At 44.2% G+C, this 19,472-nt stretch overlaps 1 protein-coding gene across 1 annotated transcript in view; it reads left to right on the forward strand.

Moving 5' to 3' along the window:
• The first annotated feature begins 1,267 nt into the window (after positions 1-1,267).
• The window catches only part of LOC114804726 (uncharacterized), a 52,220-nt gene continuing 34,015 nt past the window's right edge, over positions 1,268-19,472 (forward strand). The window contains exons 1-2 of the mRNA XM_054229202.1: positions 1,268-1,429; positions 1,462-2,363. Coding sequence (XP_054085177.1) covers positions 1,268-1,429; positions 1,462-1,902 — 603 coding nt within the window. The 3' untranslated portion in view covers positions 1,903-2,363. The remainder of the gene's footprint in view (positions 1,430-1,461; positions 2,364-19,472) is intronic.

Consider the following 19,472-nt stretch of genomic DNA (forward strand, 5'->3'; position numbering starts at 1 on the left):
AAAATCGATGAAAAGGTGGTGAGTTTCGATTCTTCTCTCTCGGGATTTCCAAGATTTGGCGAATGGTGAAAATCTGAGCCATGGTAAATTTCCCAGGTCTAAAGCCACACTGATAAGGTCCAATCAATTCGTTGACGGTGGGCTGTAATCTTTCACACAATACGCTCGATACGACCTTATATGCGATATTGAGGAGACTTATAAAACGGTAATTGGAGCAGATTGTGGGGTCCCTTTTTTATTGGAATGTGTCGTTATCCCACTTATTATGTCGCATTATTTTTAACCACAAAACGAATTAGTCATTTTTTTCATAAAGAACGTCATATTTTTCTTTACATTGATATTGGTGAACAGAAAATTAAATTCTTCTTATCATTTTGTTGGGGTCTTTGTGTCTAGTCAGGTGGTAGCCGTGGGAGTTGCGATGACCAAGATTGGGAAGTAACTGTGGCCTCACCACGTCATGGGGCTCTGGCGTGGCGGACCTACCCCTTCCCCACAGTAAACGTAGACCAGGAGGCTAGCTCTATGATAGCCAAATGGTCGTTAGAAACAGTATGGCAAAAACAAACAAAAACAAAAACAACAAACAAACCCAAGCAGCGACAAGGGTACTCCCAGCTCAGGGAGAAGACCACGCTTCTTTGATGCCCTTACGGCAGAGGAGCGTTCGCTGTTCGAGGAGTACGCGAGAGACGACGGCGTACCCTCAACGAGCATCGGCAGAGTAGGCAAGCCACTACTCCTGGCATCCCAGGCGGGAAAAAAAGCAAAGGATGTTCGAACGAGTACGAACCCCTGCAATGTACCCTCTACCGCAGAAGATAAAGGCAAGGAGCCGGCGAAGAAACGGTCCGACAAACTAAATGAGTCCAACAGGAGGCGGAGGCACAGGAGTGGTAAGTACCCTCCGCTACCTGAGGCAGGCTGTCCAGGTGGTCCAGACGATCACCGTAGAGTAGGAATGAGTGTGGCCACTGTAAAGTGGTACTTTAGACACTTGGATAAGGGAAAATCGCCTGTAGCTGGCAAACATGACAGAAGCCAGGTAACGCCACAAGAATTACCAAATTCTAAGCGGCGCAGGCCAGCCACGGTTCCGGAGTCGAGCGGGCAAGCTAGGTCCGAAGAAGCGTCCACGGTAGTAGATAGCCAGGGCAGGTATGCGAACACTCTTAGGAGCGTACGCATTGCAGTACTGCCTCTAAACTACCCAGAGATAGCTCTGATCCCGGCCCAACTCACCGTCCTCCAAAACCAAATAATGAAACGGGTAGCCAAAGGATGGAGGCACGCTCTATCCTTCAATGGCGTCTATTTTCGATCAGGCATGCTACTGGTTGACTGTAGGGACGAAGAGACCGCTACCCGGCTTACGGAGATTGCTCCCAAGCTTGAAGGGTGGGACGGTCCAGTCCCAAACGAGGTGAGGAAATACCGCCTATACACAGTATGAAGGTATTTCTTCCTAGAAACGCTGATGAGCCTCTTGAATTCGCCATGGAGCTGATAACGGCACAAAATGAGGGCATTAACACCTCAGCTTGGCGAATCATAGACAGCAAAAATGAAGACTCCGGAATAAGACTCTACGTCGGGATAGACGACGTATCTTACAAAATACTCCGGAAGTCGGGCTTCCGTCTAAACTTTAGGTTTAGCGCTGTCCACATGCGCCCTTGGCGGCCAAAGCCCGCGGAAGGTAAAGGAAATGAATGCGCCAAAGTGCAAGGTGGAGCGGAGACAAGTGTCAAATCTGCCCCCCTTGATTCCCGCCGTGCAGGTTTCCACTGCCGCTGTCATGAACACCACGGAAGCTCTTCCCGAAGAGTCAGTTGTGGAGGCACCCTCTACTCAAGAGCTTTTGGAGGGGGTGGAGGAGCTAGTCGCTGCAGATAGCAAGGCCAGCGACTCGGAGGCTATGATGGACTCCAGTTTAGAAGTTGCTCAGGTGAACCTGCATCATGCAATGGCTGCATCGGCGGTTCTCGCCAGCAGGTTCTTTAAAGACAAACTGAGCATCATCTCAGCCGAGGAACCCTGGGTTTTCAGAGGGGAGGTCAGAGGACGAAACACAGATAACAATATGGTAATCTGGGACTTATCCAGTGACAGACCTAGAGCCTGTATTGTTCTGAAAAAATATATTGATTTTTTTGCATTTCAGAGTTTCTAACACAGGACTGTGGTGGCTGTACAAATTGTGTCAGCCTACTTTCCATGAGATACCATAGTTGTTCCCTCCTCAACGGTGGAGAAGTTACTGGACTACTTCAGGTTACACAAGCTTCCACTTATCCTAGGATGCGATGCCAATGCGCACCATGTGGAATGGGGCAGCTCAGACTGCAACCCAAGGGGTGAGTCTCTTTTAGAATTTATTATTAGTAATAATATTTTTTTTTTAATATTTCTTTATTTATTGAATCTGGCTTTTACTATAAGCCTAACAATAAGTTATAAAATCTAAAATCTATTTAAAAAACTAGACAAGCTCAAACAAGTGATTGAGCTGTATTGGTGAAACGTTGCTCTTTAGTACGCAGGCATATCCCTTCTTTTAGGCGTGTTTGATCGCAGGAATGTACTAAGGCATTTGCCAATGGGTTTGGGTGATCACGGAGTTTAAATATATATTTCAATATGCTGTCCTTTACTGCTTTCTTCACCATAGGGATACCAAGATCTTTATGGATATTTTCATTGCGAATGTACCATGGTGAGCACGTGATTGATCTAAGCATTTTCGATTGGAACCTTTGTATTATATCAATATTAGTTGCACAGGTCGTACCCCACAGTTGAATGCCATATATCCAAATCGGCTTTATGACCGCATTGTATAAAAGCACTTTGTTGTCTAGGCTAAGTTTAGAGTTTTTTATTTAAAAGCCAATTGAAATTTGCAGCTGTTATCTTCATGCACGTTATTTTACTAGATATATGTTTTCTCCACATAAGCCTTCTATCTAGATGAATACCAAGATAGGTAACTTCATACGCTTGAGGCACTAGAATATTGTTCATTTTTACTGCAGGGCACATTTTTGGTCTTAGCGAAAATGTAACGTGCTTACACTTTTGTTCATTCACATTTATACGCCAGTTGACTAGCCTTGTGGTACACCAGCCCTTATTTGTCGTTCATCAGATATGAAATCTCCCACTTTAACCCTAAATTGTCTATTCTTTAAATAAAACTCTAATATTTTATACAATTCTAAAAGTAGAATGTTTTTAATCTTATATAAAAGCCCTTCATGCCACACCTTATCAAATGCCTGAGCTACGTCTAGAAATATAGCTGAACAGTACTCTCTGTGCTCAAATGCTTTTCTTATTTCGTTAGTTATTCTATTTACTTGTTCTATTGTACTAAGTTTTTGCACGAAACCCGAATTGGTGCGTTGGTATTACATTATTTTCGTGGAGGAAAGGAGACATCTTTGATAGTAGCACCTTTTCAAATATTTTCGAAAGGCAGAGTAGAAGACTGATTGGTCTGTATGAAGACGGCTGTGTCAAGTCTTCCCCAGGTTTATCTAACAGGATAATCTGCGACTTTTTCCACGAAATTGGATAGTATCCGAAACTTAGAATTGCATTGAAGAGCAAAGAGGGCACCTCTACAGCAATATTTGGTAACTCAATTAGCAATTTTGGGGTGATATTATCATGTCCCGGCGACTTTTTTGGATTAAGTTCTTTTATGATGCCAATAATTTCAGCAGTTGAAGACTTAAAGGACTCGGGCGACTCATTTGCTGTGTTAGGTAAGATTGACAATTTAAAGTTATTCTTTGGGCAATTTGGTTGAAATACCTTTTCTAGGTGATTTGCAAAACAAGTAGCCTTTCCCTAGTCACTTCTAGCCCAATTTCCACCAAAGTCTCGTATTGTTGGAGTCGACTGGTCGCTTCATGGACTTTTGGGCTTTCCAAAGTGAATTTTGCTTGCTTGAGTTTGGACACAGCTTCTTTATATATATTTCATTGTTGAGTTCTTCCTCGCGTTTAAGCACTTTTTTTTAATTTGCGTACAGCAGATTTCAATTGAAGCTGAGTGGAAGGGGAGCGATTTATCTGCCATTCTCGTCTAGCACGACTTTTTTCATTTACAAGCTGTTCTATTTCTCTATTACTGATTTTTCTGAGACCAAGTGGCTTATAGCTTTTCTTTGGTGTTGCAAAGACCGCGGCGTTAATAATTATATCATTGAGTTCCCTTATAGTTTCGTCAATGTCTCCTTCTGTATTTATTTTGTATTCAATATTAATGTGGCTACTCAGGAATTTTTGTATTTTAGTCAGTTCGTTTTGTGAGATGTTAGGCCCACTTTCTTTTCAACAAATATGGGTTGTTCACATAACTTTATTAGTATAGGAGAGTGATCAGAAGATAAGTCAGTACATGTATCTACTGTTATGTGCGATTTATCTATATTTTTGATTACTGCAAAATCAATTAAATCTGATATTTTTTTACGATCAGTAGGCCAATACGTCGGCTTACCCGGGGATATTATATCATCGTCCTTTTGGATTAATTAGTCGTGAGCCCCAATACATATGTTTTGCATTGTAATCTCCACCTGCTAGAAATCTAGCGTTTCAAAAAAGTCTTTAAATTCACTCTCTGTAATTTTAAAACGAGGTGGACAGTATGTAGCTGTCAGACTTAAGTCTCCGCAACGATTTTTTATAGATATTGTTGTTGCTTGTAACTGCGCTGTAGCATGAGATTCTAATGCGTGGTGGCTTAGTCGTTTTCTAACTAACACTGCTGTTCCACCATGTGCCTTTCCATCTGGGTGATTTGTAACATAGAGTCTATACTCCGGTATAAAGAAATTGTTTTTATTCGTGAGATGGGTTTCTGATAACAGCATTACATCTACATTATTTTCATTCAGAAATCTAATAAGCTCCAATTTATGTTGGTTAACACCCTACGCAAATGTTAAGTACGCTCATTTTTTACTTTAAAAAGTTTGCAACATTTGGTTTTGGGCTTTGATTACCTCTTGAATCATATTTTGCATTGTTGACATAAATTATGTGATACATTGGGTAAGGTTTAAAATCATTGTTTCAAAGCTTCCATTTGGTAGGTTTTGGGGGAATTGCATTTGTGTTGTGTTGCCTTTTACCACGTTTGCATAGCTCCCTTGTGCAGCATTATTTTTAAGAATACATTGTTTTGAAATTTGGACAGGGTTTTCAATAATTTCGTTGGAAGAAATATTTATCATTTGATTACGGCGTGTTTGAATTCCAACAGTCAATTTAGTTTTTAAGCCTTTGTATACCGGGCAACCCATATAGTTTGCAGTGTGATTTCCACCACAATTACTACATTTTTTAATTAAATCCTCTTTTTTAAGAGTACATTTTGATGTAGGATGCAGACACCACACAGACACTGCGTAGAGTGCAATATGCTTATGCAATATGCTATGGAGCATTGGACCGGACCATTTCTTTTATGTATGTGGTTCCTCGACGGTGATTCTGCGATGGAGCAAATATTTTTACTTATAAATTGGATGCGTTTCATTTTTTTTAGTTGTTCATTATTTGGCATCAATTCAATTTTGAACATTGGCTGAGGTACTTTATTTCTGTTAAATATATTTACTACTGATGTAATACTAAAACCACCTTCTTCAAGAGCTTCTTTAACGTTGTTAGAGTCTACCGACGACTCTATACCTTTTATGACTACCACTAGGTCTTTAGAGCTCTTCAATTGGTACGAGTAGTAATTCTTGTTATTATTTGATAAGAATTTCACTTTTTCCAGTGTACGTTTGTATTTTCGTTTCATCTATGTTACCTTTTTTTAAAGGCACTATATGAAAATTGTTCGTGCCTATTAAATTGCTCAATTTGGAGACAAGCGCATTTGAGCTACGCTCACGCAAAAAGATTGGAGGAGGTTTGGCATTCACTGCTGCAGTAGTACCCTTCGCATCGTCGTTAGGTTCTTTGCTCAGTAAGGCAAATCTATTGCCAATTAAAATGTCTGAAATGCGATGGACGGAAGAAGGTGGGTCCTTGTGACATCTACTACAGCGGCCATATAAAGAAGCGCAAATTCGGTGTGGGATTCGTGGTGGGAGAGAGACTCCGTCGTCGAGTCCTAGCATTCACCCCGGTTGATGAACGTCTAGCCACAATCCGCATCAAAGCGATATTCTTCAACATATCGCTGATTTGCGCCCACGCCCCGACGGAAGAGAAGGACGAAGTGATCAAGGATACCTTCTATGAACGCCTAGAACGTACCTATGAGCGCTGCCCCCGCCACTATGTCAAAATCGTGCTTGGCGATTTTAACGCCAGGGTGGGTAAAGAAGATGTCTTTGGCACAACAGTCGGAAAATTCAGCCTCCATGACGAAACGTCACCAAACGGTCTGAGGCTGATCGACTTCGCCGGGGCCCGAAATATGGTCGTCTGTAATACTAGATTCCAGCATAAGAAAATCCATCAAGCTACTTGGCTGTCCCCGGATAGAATCACTCGCAACCAGATCGATCATGTTGTGATAGATGGACGACATGTATCCAGTGTTTTTGATGTGCATACGCTTCGTGGTCCCAACATCGACTCGGACCACTATCTTGTAGCAGCTAAGATACGCACCCGCCTCTGTGTAGAAAAGCGCACACGTCAACAAACACAAGGAAGGTTCGACATCGAGAAGCTGCAATCACAACCGACAGCCGAACGATTTTCTACTCGACTTGCACTCCTGCTCTCTGAGAGCACTCATCAGGATCTCGGTATAAGGGAGCTGTGGGATGGCATATCAAACTCCTTACGTACAGCTGCAACCGAAACCATTGGTTTTCGGAAAAGCCAAAAAAAACAGCTGGTATGATGAGGATTGTCGTCTCGCAGTGGAGAGAAAACAGACTGCCTACCTCGCAATGTTGCGATCGACCGCAACACGAGCGGAATGGGAAAGATACCGAGAGCTGAAGAGGGAAGCGAGACGCATTTGCAGACAAAAAAAGAAAGAGGCCGAAATGAGTGAGTATGAAGAGCTTGACAAGCTGGCAGACAGGGATAATGCTCGAAAATTTTACGAAAAGATCCGGCGACTAACTGAAGGTTTCAAGACCGGAGCACACTCCTGTAGGACCCCCAGAGATGATCTAATTATTGATGACCAGAGTATACTGAGTTTGTGGAGGGAACACTTCTCCAGCCTGCTGAATGGCAGTGAAAGTACAACACCAGGAGATGGCGAACCCGATTCCCCAATCGACGACGATGGAGCAGATGTTCCATTGCCCGACCGTGAAGAAATTCGAATAGCAATTACCCGCTTGAAGAACAACAAGGCGGCGGGAGCCGATGGATTACTGGCCGAGCTATTCAAATACGGCGGCGAAGAGCTGATAAGGTGTTTGCATCAGCTTCTTTGCAGAATATGGTCGGAAGAAAGCATGCCTGACGATTGGAATCTCAGTATACTCTGCCCAATCCATAAAAAGGGAGATCCCACAATCTGCGCCAATTACCGTGGGATAAGCCTCCTCAACATCGCGTATAAGGTTCTGTCGAGCGTATTGTGTGAAAGACTACAGCCCACCGTCAACAAACTGATTGGACCTTATCAGTGTGGCTTTAGACCTGGAAAATCAGCAACAGACCAGATATTCCAATTTTGGAGAAGACCCGTGAAAATAGGATCGACACACACCATCTCTTCGTCGACTTTAAAGCTGCTTTCGACAGCACGAAAAGGAGCTGCCTTTATGCCGCGATGTCTGAATTTGGTATCCCCGCAAAACTAATACGGCTGTGTAAGCTGACGTTGAGCAACACCAAAAGCTCCGTCAGGATCGGGAAGGACCTCTCCGAGCCGATCGATACCAAACGAGGTTTCAGACAAGGTGACTCACTCTCGTGTGATTTCTTTAACCTGATGCTGGTGAAAATAATACGAGCTGCAGAGCTAAATAGAGAAGGTACAATCTTCTGTAAGAGTGTACAGCTACTGGCGTACGCCGATGATATCGATATCATCGGAAACAACACCCGCGACGTTAGTTCTGCTTTTTCCAGACTGGATAAGGAAGCGAAGCGTATGGGTCTGGTGGTGAACGAGGACAAGAGGAAATATCTCCTGTCGTCAAACAAACAGTCAGCGCATTCGCGTCTTGGCTCCCACGTCACTGTTGACAGTCATAACTTTGAAGTTGTAGCTAATTTCGTCTACCTGGGAACCAGCATTAACAGCAATAACAATGTCAGCCTGAAAATCCAACGAAGAATCACTCTTGTCAACAGGTGCTACTATGGACTAAGTAGGCAATTGAAAAGTAAAGTCTTCTCTCGACGAACAAAAACCAAACTCTATAAGTCTCTCATCATTCCCGTCCTACTTTACGGTGCAGAAGCGTGGACGATGTCAACATCCGATGAGACGGCACTAGGAGTTTTCGAGAGAAAGGTTTTGCGGAAGATTTATGGTCCCTTAAGAATTGGCAACGGCGAATACCGCAGACAATGGAACGATGAGCTGTATGTGTTATTCGACGACATAGACATAGTCCAGCGAATAAAAAAACAGCGGCTACGCTGGCAGGGTCATGTTCTTCGAATGGATGAAGGTGCTCCAGCTCTGAAAGTATTCGATGCAGTACCCGCTGGTGGAAGCAGAGGAAGAGGGAGACCTCCACTCCGATGGAAGGACCAGGTGGAGAGGGACCTGGCTTCGCTTGGAATAACCAATTGGCGCCAAACTGCCAGAAGGAGAGATGCGTGGCGCGCTGTTTTGGACTCGGCTATAACCGCGTAAGCGGTGTCTACGCCAGTCAAGAAAAAAGAAGAAAGTTTATGTAGCGGTCAATACCAGTCTGAATAGATGGTCCTTTCTTGCATTGTACATTCTCACCTTCTTTTTTGTTTTCCTTCGTTAACCGGGTGCTTATTGGTACCTGCATACTTGTCGCTATCAACGCATTTGTTTTTGCGCGATTGCTGTTTACTTCTGCTTCTGCCGACTGCGTCCTTTGCTTCGATTCCAATTCAGCTGATCGCAGCGATGACTCATCACCGCCGTTGCATTTTTTGTTGGCAGGAGTTATTTTTGTTGGCTCCACAAAACTGAAGTAGGCTTTTAAGGAATGAAATTTTATGGTAATTTTTGTGCACAGTATTTTGATTTGATTGTTTGTTGACAATTTAACCGATGCTATTTATGTTGATGTTTACGTTTGTAAAACGAAAATAAAAAATCAGATTTCACGGAGCAAATTAAAAAGCACGTCCGTATGCATGTATGTGAATGCTTCAACTGAATCAATATGAACGTGAAAAATGTAGGGTGCAGGCCCACCTTCATTACCATGGCCAGGGAGGAAGTCTTGGACGTCACTCTGAGTAACGACCTTGCGACCAATCAGATCTCTCAATGGAGGGTCTCTTCGGAACCATCCATGTCAGATCATAGGATCATAAGGTTTGTACTCGGAGTCGAGACCAGAAATATTCCACCCAAACGTAACCCAAGAAAAACAAATTGGGATACCTATAGGACAACGCTTAATCTAAATCTAGAAAGGGTTGACCAGCATGTTAGGGACAGATCTGTAGGGTCACTGGAAAGCAGGGTCACTGCAATTACCCAGTACGTCATTGACGCTTACCATAACAGCTACCCTATTAGTAAGTCCACTGGCAGACAATCGTGCAAATGGTGGAACAGCAAACTCTCGAAACACCTCTGCGCGCAAGCTTTTCAACAAAGCGAAACGCACAGGGTGCTGGCTGGAGTATAGGACAAGTCTGACCAACTATAACAAGGAGATCAGACAGGCAAAGATAGACAGCTTCAGAAATTTTTGTGAAAGCGTCTCCTCGACGCCAGAGGCTGCGAGATTACATAAGGGAAAAAGCGGTACTACATTAGCTATCAAACTCCCTAACGGATCTTATACAACAAGCGCAGAAGACAGGATCCCGGAAAATCAGGTTGTGGAGAAAGGCCCATACCACCCTAAACGCACTGATTGGGCACTCGCGGGAACGCTATTCACAGTGGACTCAGTGAAATGGTCTTTGGGATCTTTTAAGAAACTCAAGACGGCAGGAGCGGACGGAATCTTCACGGACCTTCTACAGTATGGAGGAGAATCCTTACTAACTCACCTGGTGGGGTTGATGAGAGCGAGGCTTGCATTAGCTTACATTCCGCTCTCCTGGAGGATAGCTAGGGTTATCTTCATTTTTCTGTCCCCTCTGCTCTGGAGTCTCCTGGTGGATGATCCCCTAGTGCGATGGAGGCTATCCTAAACCTCACCCCACTGCACTTTGTGATCAAACACTGCACCGACCAGACCATTCTGCAAATGACGGCGGACGGTTATGGAAAAGGCAAAGTAATATCATCCAGGAACATGATGGAGATTGGCGAGAGACTTCCTCTAGCACTCCTTCCTAGACATGATACCATCCGAGAAACAAACTTTACTAGGAGGTTCACGATCACCCTAGGCAAAATATACAACTGGAACAGTCAGGCCTTTGAGGCTTTATTGAAAAGCAACTCGCTGCATTGGTACACTGACGGTTCCAAGACGTCTGATGGCATAGGTGCGGGAATAACAGGCCCTCGCACTACACTCTCTGTGCCACCGGGTGCTTTCCTAGCATTTTCCAGGCTGAAGTTTATGCAATATACCGGTGCGCTGAAATAAACATTCAGAAACGTTTAACTAATGTAATGTAAAAATAATATTAATGTTTCGTTTCACACATAGTGTAAGCTATTAAAAGTTATGTGGTGAACACTCGGGACGACGGCTGCCAAAGATGGCAAACAGATCCCCGCTCAAGTGCCCCCCGTTTAAGTGCCTCTCCCGCTTATGTGACCATATTTTGCGCCATCGTTGTTTTTCTCTCAATTTACATATAAAATTCCCCGCTTTAGAGCCTCCGCTTAAATGCCTGTAATATCTAAAACAAAAAAAATTAGATCGAAATGTTTGAGAAAAACTTGGTAAGTGCCTCGTGGCACTTAAGTGGGATTCATTTAAGTGCCTTCCCCGCTTAAGTGTCTCAAAACTCTAGCATGTTAATAGGGGGGCCTTTAAGCTGGGATTACTGTATTGCCCCATCATTTGGAATAGTTCAAAGAATCTGTCATTTTTAATGCAGGCGAAACGGGATTGTGTTTCAAATGCTTAACACGTTTGGAGCCAAGCGGTTTTGACGAAAACCTTCAACGGGTGCAGGTTTTTTGTTATAAACTGGTGTAAATCGGTAAAATATTTAATTTTGAACTGTTCCCTGTTGTTTCGGCTTATTTCGGTTTTTATACGTTTATTTTAGTATTATTGTGCGACGTGACATCGTTCAAATCATACGAAAATGTACCTCGCGGTCTTTATTGTTATATGTTTTACTTTATATTTGTTTTTTTATTCTATAGAATTATTTTGTTTTATTAAAATCTCTGACAAAGTTGAATGTCGAGTAACCCCTGTAGCACGTTTTCTTGCCACGGGTATCATCATCATCAATTGGCACTACAAGCGTGAGTCGGTTTTGGCCATGTCCATAAGCCTTCGCTAGTCGTATCTGCATTGCGCACGACGGCGCCAGTTGGAGATTTCAAGCTTCGTCAGGTCCACATCCACTTCATTGTTCCACCTGAGTTTCGGTCACACTTTTTGTCGTCGGCCGACAGTGGGTACTGTGTCATACATTTTTTGCGCTGGAGTGTTTTCATCCATTCGGGCGAAATGTCCAAGTTAGTGCGACCGCTGTATTTTTATGCGACGCACTATGTCCATATCGCCGAAGAGCTCATACAGCTCGTCATTCCAACGAGTCCCGTACTCACCTACGCCCACGCGTAGCTGGTCATAAATCTTTCGGATGACCTTTCTCTAGAACGCTCCTAAAAAGTGCTCATCTTTATGGTTCATCGCCCATGCTTCCGCGCCATAAATCAGGTTTACTTTGGTTTTGCGAGAGAGGGCTATGCTTTTCAATTGTCTACTGAGCCCGTGATAGCTCCTGTTGGCAAGATCCGAGATCCTCCGATTGATTTCGTGGCTTACTGGAACGAAGTCTTTTACTACCTCGAAGTAGATATAAGTAGATATTATCAACTTCCGCGCCATAAATCAGGTTTACTTTGGTTTTGCGAGAGAGGGCTATGCTTTTCAATTGTCTACTGAGCCCGTGATAGCTCCTGTTGGCAAGATCCGAGATCCTCCGATTGATTTTGTGGCTTACGTCGTTGCTTGAGTTTATACTGGAACGAAGTCTTTTACTACCTCGAAGTAGATATAAGTAGATATTATCAACTTTGACGTGGTTTCTTAACCGATGAGACCCTTTGCATAATGACAGGAGCTACTTCGTTTTGCCCCCGGTCACTACTAGACCCATTTCCTTTGCGTCTTTTTTCCAGGCTTTAAAATGCTAAAATGCTGTCCATATCGTCGGCATAGACCAATAACTGGTGACTCTTGAAAAGGCTTGTGCCAGTACGATTAAGATCTGCAGAGCGAATTATCTTCTCAAGCATTAGGTTAGAGAAATCGCTCGATAATCGCTTGTCTGAAATCTCGTTTGGTATCGAACGGCTCGGAGAGGTCCTTCCCTATTTTGACGGAGCTAGTGGTAGCAGTTAACGTTATTTTACATAGCCGTATAAGTTTAGTGGGTATCCCAAAATCTGACATTGCGGCAATGAGGCGATCTCTTTTTGTTCTATCGAACGCAGCTTTGCAATCAACAAAAATATGGTGCGTGTCGATTTGGTTTTCTTGAGTCTTTTCCAGGAGCTGGCATATGGTCAATAACTGGTAAATGGTTGATTAACCAGGTCGGAAGTCACACTGATAAGGTCCTAGTTTGTTGACAATGGGCTTCAGATACTGACATGTTTGGTAGAGGAGTTGAGGTATGCGCATTATCAAATCCTTGTCGCCGTTTTAGAATAGCTCGGCCGGTAGGCCATCGGATCCTGCGACTTTATTGTTTTTAAGCAGAGCAATTGCTATGGAGGATGGGATCATGTGTAGAAGTTCACGTAAGTGAGTAAAGTTTTTGATTGTCACTCACTTGGGAGTGGCCTGAAACGATTCTTCTTCACATGGTTCAAGCAGCTCGACGACTTCCGGTTTTAGAAAAAGTATTCTCAGGGTAGCTAACAAACATCCGTTTTGTTTGGGACCCACCACATAAAAAGGAATTATCAACGAACAAGAACAACAGCCTCGAATGAGAGACCCCAATTTTGATGACGAAACGTATGACTGCAAACGTATAAAGGACTACGAATTAAGGGCATACACCTGGAATGTCCGGACCCTTAATAGGGAAGGTGTCTCTGCACAGCCTGGTTGATGTCCTCGTAAGAGTACAGGCTAACATCACCGCCATCCAAGAAATGCGATGGACGGGACAATGACGGAAGAAGGTGGCTCCTTGTGACATCTACTACAGCGGCCACATAAAGGAGCGCAAATTTGGTGTTGGATTTGTGGTGGGAGAAAGACTCCGTCGTCGAGTCCTAGCATTCACCCCGGTGGATGATTTGCGCCTAAGCCCCGACGGTAGAGAAGGACAATGTGACCAAAGATACTTTCTATGAGCGCCTAGATCGCACCTTTGAGCGGAATCTCAGTGTGCTCTGTCCAATCCATAAAAAGGGAGATTCCACAATCAGTGCCAATTACCGTGGGATAAGCCTTCTAAATATTGCCTATAAGGTCCTATCGAGCGTAAGACTAAAGCCCACCGTCAATAAACTGATTGGACCTTATCAGTGTGCCTTTAGACCTGGAAAATCAACAACTGGCCAAATATTCAACATGCGCTAAATCTTGGAGAAGACCCGTGAAAAGAGGATCGACACGCACTACCTTTTTGTCGATTTTAAAGCTGCAGCACGAAAAGGAGCTGCCTTTATGCCGCGATGTCTGAATTTGGTATCCCCGCAAAACTATACCCGATATTCAGAAGAGTGACACTGACAAGACGAAATATCTCCTGTCATCAAGCAAACAGTCAGCGCATTCGCGTCTTGGCTCCCACGTCACTGTTGACAGTTATAACTTCGAAGTTGTAGATAATTTCGTATACCTGGGAACCAGTATCAACAACACCAACAATGTCTGGCTCGAAATCCAGCGCAGAATCACTCTTGCCAACAGGTGCTACTTTGGACTGAGTAGGCAATTGAAAAGTAAAGTCCTCTCTCGACGAACCAAAATCAAAATCTACAAGTCGCTTATCATTCCTGTCCTGCTTTATGGTGCAGAAGGTTGGACGATGTCAACATCAGATGAGACGACACTAGGACTTTTCGAGAGGAAAATTTTGTGCAAGAATTATGGTCATCAGAACATTGGCAACGGCGAATGCCTCATCTTTGGTCTCTTCGTCTTTCTCATTCTGATGTTTTTAAATTTAGCCTTTATGCAGATCGTGGTGATTCGCCCGTTCACATGTGTGAATCTGAAGACTAGTAGGCGAAGCCTTCACCGCACCATAAACCGACACCAAATATGTGCTCCGTTGCATAACAGCTGTAGTAGATGTCACATGATTGTCGTTTATTACAACCATGTCCCGTCCATCGCATTTCCTGAATGGCAGTGATGTCAGCCTTATATTTCTCCAGGACATCTTCCAACTGGGTAGAGGCACCTTCGCTATAGAGGGTCCGCACATTCCAGGGGTCATCATCAAAAAAGGGGATCTTTATCTGGATTTATTGGTCCGTGCGACATGGCAGACAATGTGTTAACAGACAAAACTTTGACATTTAAGAACGAGAAATGAAATGGTGGCAATCATACTAAGCAGCGAGTTACATTAATGTGGGAGTAAACATGAATGGTTCCGAAAAAAACTAAAATTCTTCTGAACGACAAAAGTCAGAATCCCCATTGCTTTTGTTGTGTTAATTTAAAATCTATTGAATTGTCCCTTTTCCCCTACTAGGATATCCAAATTTCAGCCGCTCTACTGCTGAATAATACACAATTTCAAATCAATCGCACAACAGTCGATCCTCCATTACCGGAATTTACACGGGTTTTTTCCGGCCAAGGGATATTTCGACGATCTAACCCTGTTTGGATCGGTAAGGTTTAAATTTAGTTGTACGTCATTGGAGCAACTCCTTACAGCAGGGTTGCTCTTCATCCTCCTACTCCGAGCTGGCATTGAGGCCAACCCGAGGTATGAGGGATTTTTCTGCTGCGTATGTACCAAGAGTCTTCATCCAAAGAGAGTTACATCAATACATACTCGACCCAATTTAACCCCAATGCACTCTGCAGCAAAAGTGATCCACTCAGATCTTCTGACCGTACAATATCGTCTTATCGATGGAAACATCGACCGCAGGGATACTACTATAGAATATCAGGGTATATCTATATGGTAAGGCGATGTCGAGATCGAAATATTTAATACATGCATCACATCAGTTTCTTATTGCCCAACTAGATATCGCCCGAATATTAGTACTTACTTAAAGACTTTAACGGGTGCCACGTTCTTTTGCATTGTAGCTTGTCAAATGATCGTAGAGGGAAGAAGCTGGCATAACATGTAGGCGATTTGACATTTTTTACAATGATTGACGAAGCTCCACCTGAATTATGAGCACCTTCAAAAGCTCGCCAGGCATCACTAGGCCTAGCGGTGGCCTGATAAATTGCATAACCAATCGACCTATGCTAACTCTCCTAGAATTAACAAAGCTAACTAGAATTCACCGATAATGTTTTCACAGCTCTATCTGTTCCTATGAACGTAATAGTTGGCGAATGTCAATTCTCTTCATACCAGCCGAAATATAGTAGCAATAATTATTATAATCATCAGATTATAACTACGAATTAAGGGCATGCACCTGGAATGTCCGGACCCTTAATTGGGAAGGTGCCTCTGCCCAGCTGGTTGATGTCCTCATACGACTCAAGGCTGACATCACCGCCATCCAAGAAGTGCGATGGACGGGACAAGGACGGAAGAAGGTGGGTTCTTGTGACATCTACTACAGCGGCCATATAAAGGAGCGCAAATTTGGTGTTGGATTTGTGGTGGGAGAGAGACTCCGTCGCAGAGTCCTGGCATTCACCCCGGTGGATGAACGTCTAGCCACAATCCGCATCAAAGCGAGGTTCTTCAACATATCGCTGATTTGCGCCCACGCCCCAACGGAAGAAAAGGACGATGTGACCAAAGATGCTTTCTATGAGCGCCTAGAACGCACCTATGAGCGCTGCCCCCGCCACGATGTAAAAGTCGTGCTTGGCGATTTTAACGCCAGGGTGGGTAAAGAAGGTGTCTTTGGCACAACAGTCGGAAAATTCAGCCTCCATGACGAAACATCGCCAAACGGCCTGAGGCTGATCGACTTCGCTGGGGCCCGAAATATGGTCGTCTGTAGTACCAGATTCCAGCATAAGAAAATACATCAAGCTACTTGGCTGTCTCCTGATCGAAACACGCGGAACCAAATCGATCACGTTGTGATAGACGGAAGACATGTCTCCTGTGTTTTAGACGTGCGTACGCTCCGAGGACCAAATATAGACTCGGACCACTATCTGGTCGCAGCGAAGATACGCACCCGCCTCTGCGCAGCAAAGAACGCCCGTCAACAAACACAAGGAAGGTTCGACGTCGAAAAGCTGCAATCGCAACAGACAGCCACGAAATACTCTACTCGACTTGCACTCCTGCTCTCTGAGAGCACTCATCAGCATCTCGGTATAAGGGAACTGTGGAACGGCATCTCAAACTCACTGCGTACCGCTGCAGCCGAAACAATTGGTTTTCGGCAACGACAAAAAACAAGCTGGTACGATGAGGAGTGCCGTCTCGCAGCGGAGAGAAAACAGACTGCCTACCTCGCAACGTTGAAACGACCACAACACGTGCGGGATGGGATAGATACCGAGAGCTGAAGAGGGAAGCGAGACGCATCTGCAGACAAAAAAAGAAAGAGGCCGAAATGCGTGAGTACGAAGAGCTTGAGAAGCTGGCAGACAGAGGTAATGCTCGAAAATTTTATGAAAAAATGAAGCGACTTAACGAAGGTTTCAAGACCGGAGCATCCTCATGTAGGGACCAAGGTGGTAATCTGGTAACCGATGTCCAGGGCATACTGGGATTATGGAGGGAACACTTCTCCGACCTGCTGAATGGCAGTGATAGTACAACACCAGGAGATGGCGAACCCGATCCCCCAATCGATGACGATGGAACAGATGTTCCATTACCCGACCATGAAGAAATCCGAATAGCAATTACCCGCTTGAAGAACAACAAAGCAGCGGGGGCCGATAGATTACCGGCAGAATTATTCAAATACGGCGGCGAAGAACTGATAAGGTGCATGCATCAGCTTCTTTGCAGAATATGGTCGGAAGAAAGCATGCCTGACGATTGGAATCTCAGTGTGCTCTGCCCAATCCATAAAAAGGGAGATCCCACAATCTGCGCCAATTACCGTGGGATCAGCCTCCTAAATATCGCATACAAGGTTCTATCGAGCGTACTGTGTGAAAGACTAAAGCCCACCGTCAACAAACTGATTGGACCTTATCAGTGTGGCTTTAGACCTGGAAACAACACCCGCGCCGTTAGTTCTGCTTTTTCCCGCCTGGATAAGGAAGCGAAGCAAATGGGTCTGGTGGTGAACGAGGACAAGACGAAATATCTCCTGTCGTCAAACAAATAGTCAGCGCACTCGCGTCTTGGCTCCCACGTCACTGTTGACAGTCATAACTTTGAAGTTGTAGATGATTTCGTTTATCTGGGAACCATCATTAACAGCAATAACAATTTCAGCCTGGAAATCCAACGCAGAATCACTCTTGCCAACAGGTGCTACTATGAACTAAGTAGGCAATTGTAAGGCAAAAAGTAAGGTCCTCTCTCAACGAACAAAAACCAAACTCTACTAGTCTCTCATCATTCCCGTCCTACTTTACGGTGCAGAAGCGTGGACGATGTCAACATCCGATGATTTTCGAGGAGAGAAAGGTTTTGCGGAAGATTTATGGTCCCTTAAACATTGGCAACGGCGAGTACCGCAGACGATGGAACGATGAGCTGTGTGTGTTGTTCGACGACATAGACATAGTCCAGCGAATAAAAAAACAGCGGCTACGCTGGCTAGGTCATGTTGTTCGAATGGATGAAAGTGCTCCAGCTCTGAAAGTATTCGATGCAGTACCCGAAGGAAGAGGGAGACCTCCACTCCGACGGAAGGACCAGGTGGAGAGGGACCTGGCTTCGCTTGGAATAACCAATTGGCGCCAGACTGCCAGAAGGAGGGATACGTGGCGCGCTGTTTTGGACTCGGCTATAACCGCGTAAGCGATGTCTACGCCAGTCAAGAAGAAGAAGAATTATTAAAATTGCTTTATTATGTCACTGCTACAGATGTAACACTTTTGAGGCACTAAACCGGGGAAGGTGCCTCGAGGTACCTACCAAGTTTTTGTTGACATTCAATGCAAAGAATATTAAAAGACACCTAAAGGAGAAAAAGGAAGCATCACTGTAAATTAACAAATAGGTTTAATAAATTGTTCGTTATACAGTTGAACTGCCAAAACTCGAACTTCTATAATTCGAAGTTCTCCATAAATCGAACTCTTGAATTGACAATAGAAGTCAAATTTCATAGAAATTAACTCCTCTATCTGGAAGTCTGTCTAACTAGAAGTTTTTTTTGTGAATTCTGATGATTCGAGTTAGGGAAATTCAACTTCTGAGATTCCAATCGTCAGGCATGCTTTCTTCCGACCATATTCTGCAAAGAAGCTGATGCAAGCACCTTATCAGCTCTTCGTCACCGTATTTGAATAGCTCGGCCGGTAATCCATCGGCCCCCGCCGCCTTATTGTTCTTCAAGCGGGTAATTGCTATTCGAATTTCTTCACGGTCGGGCAATGGAACATCTGCTCCATCGTCGTCGATTGGGGAATCGGGTTCGCCACCCCCTGGCTGGAGAAGTGTTGCCTTCACGAACTCAGTATAATCTGGTCATCAATAACTAGATCACCTCTGGGGGTTCTACAGGAGTGTGCTCCGGTCTTGAAACCTTCAGTTAGTCGCCGGATCTTTTCGTAAAATTTTCGAGCATTACCCCTGTCGGCCAGCCTGTCAAGCTCTTCATACTCACTCATATCGGCCTCTTTCTTTTTTTGTCTGCAAATGCGTCTCGCTTCCCTCTTCAGCTCTCGGTATCTTTCCCATCCCGCTCGTGTTGCGGTCGATTGCGAAGTACTCAGTCTGTTTTCTCTCCACTGCGAGACGACAATCCTCATCATACCAGCTGGTAATTTGACTTTTTCCGAAAACCAATAGTTTCGATTGCAACTGTACGTAAGGAGTTTGATATGCCGTCCCACAGCTCCCTTATACCGAGATGCAGATGAGTGCTCTCAGAGAGCAGGAGTGCAA

The sequence above is a fragment of the Zeugodacus cucurbitae genome, chromosome 4, assembly GCF_028554725.1.
Source record: "Zeugodacus cucurbitae isolate PBARC_wt_2022May chromosome 4, idZeuCucr1.2, whole genome shotgun sequence".
NCBI classification, from domain to species: Eukaryota; Metazoa; Arthropoda; class Insecta; order Diptera; family Tephritidae; genus Zeugodacus; species Zeugodacus cucurbitae.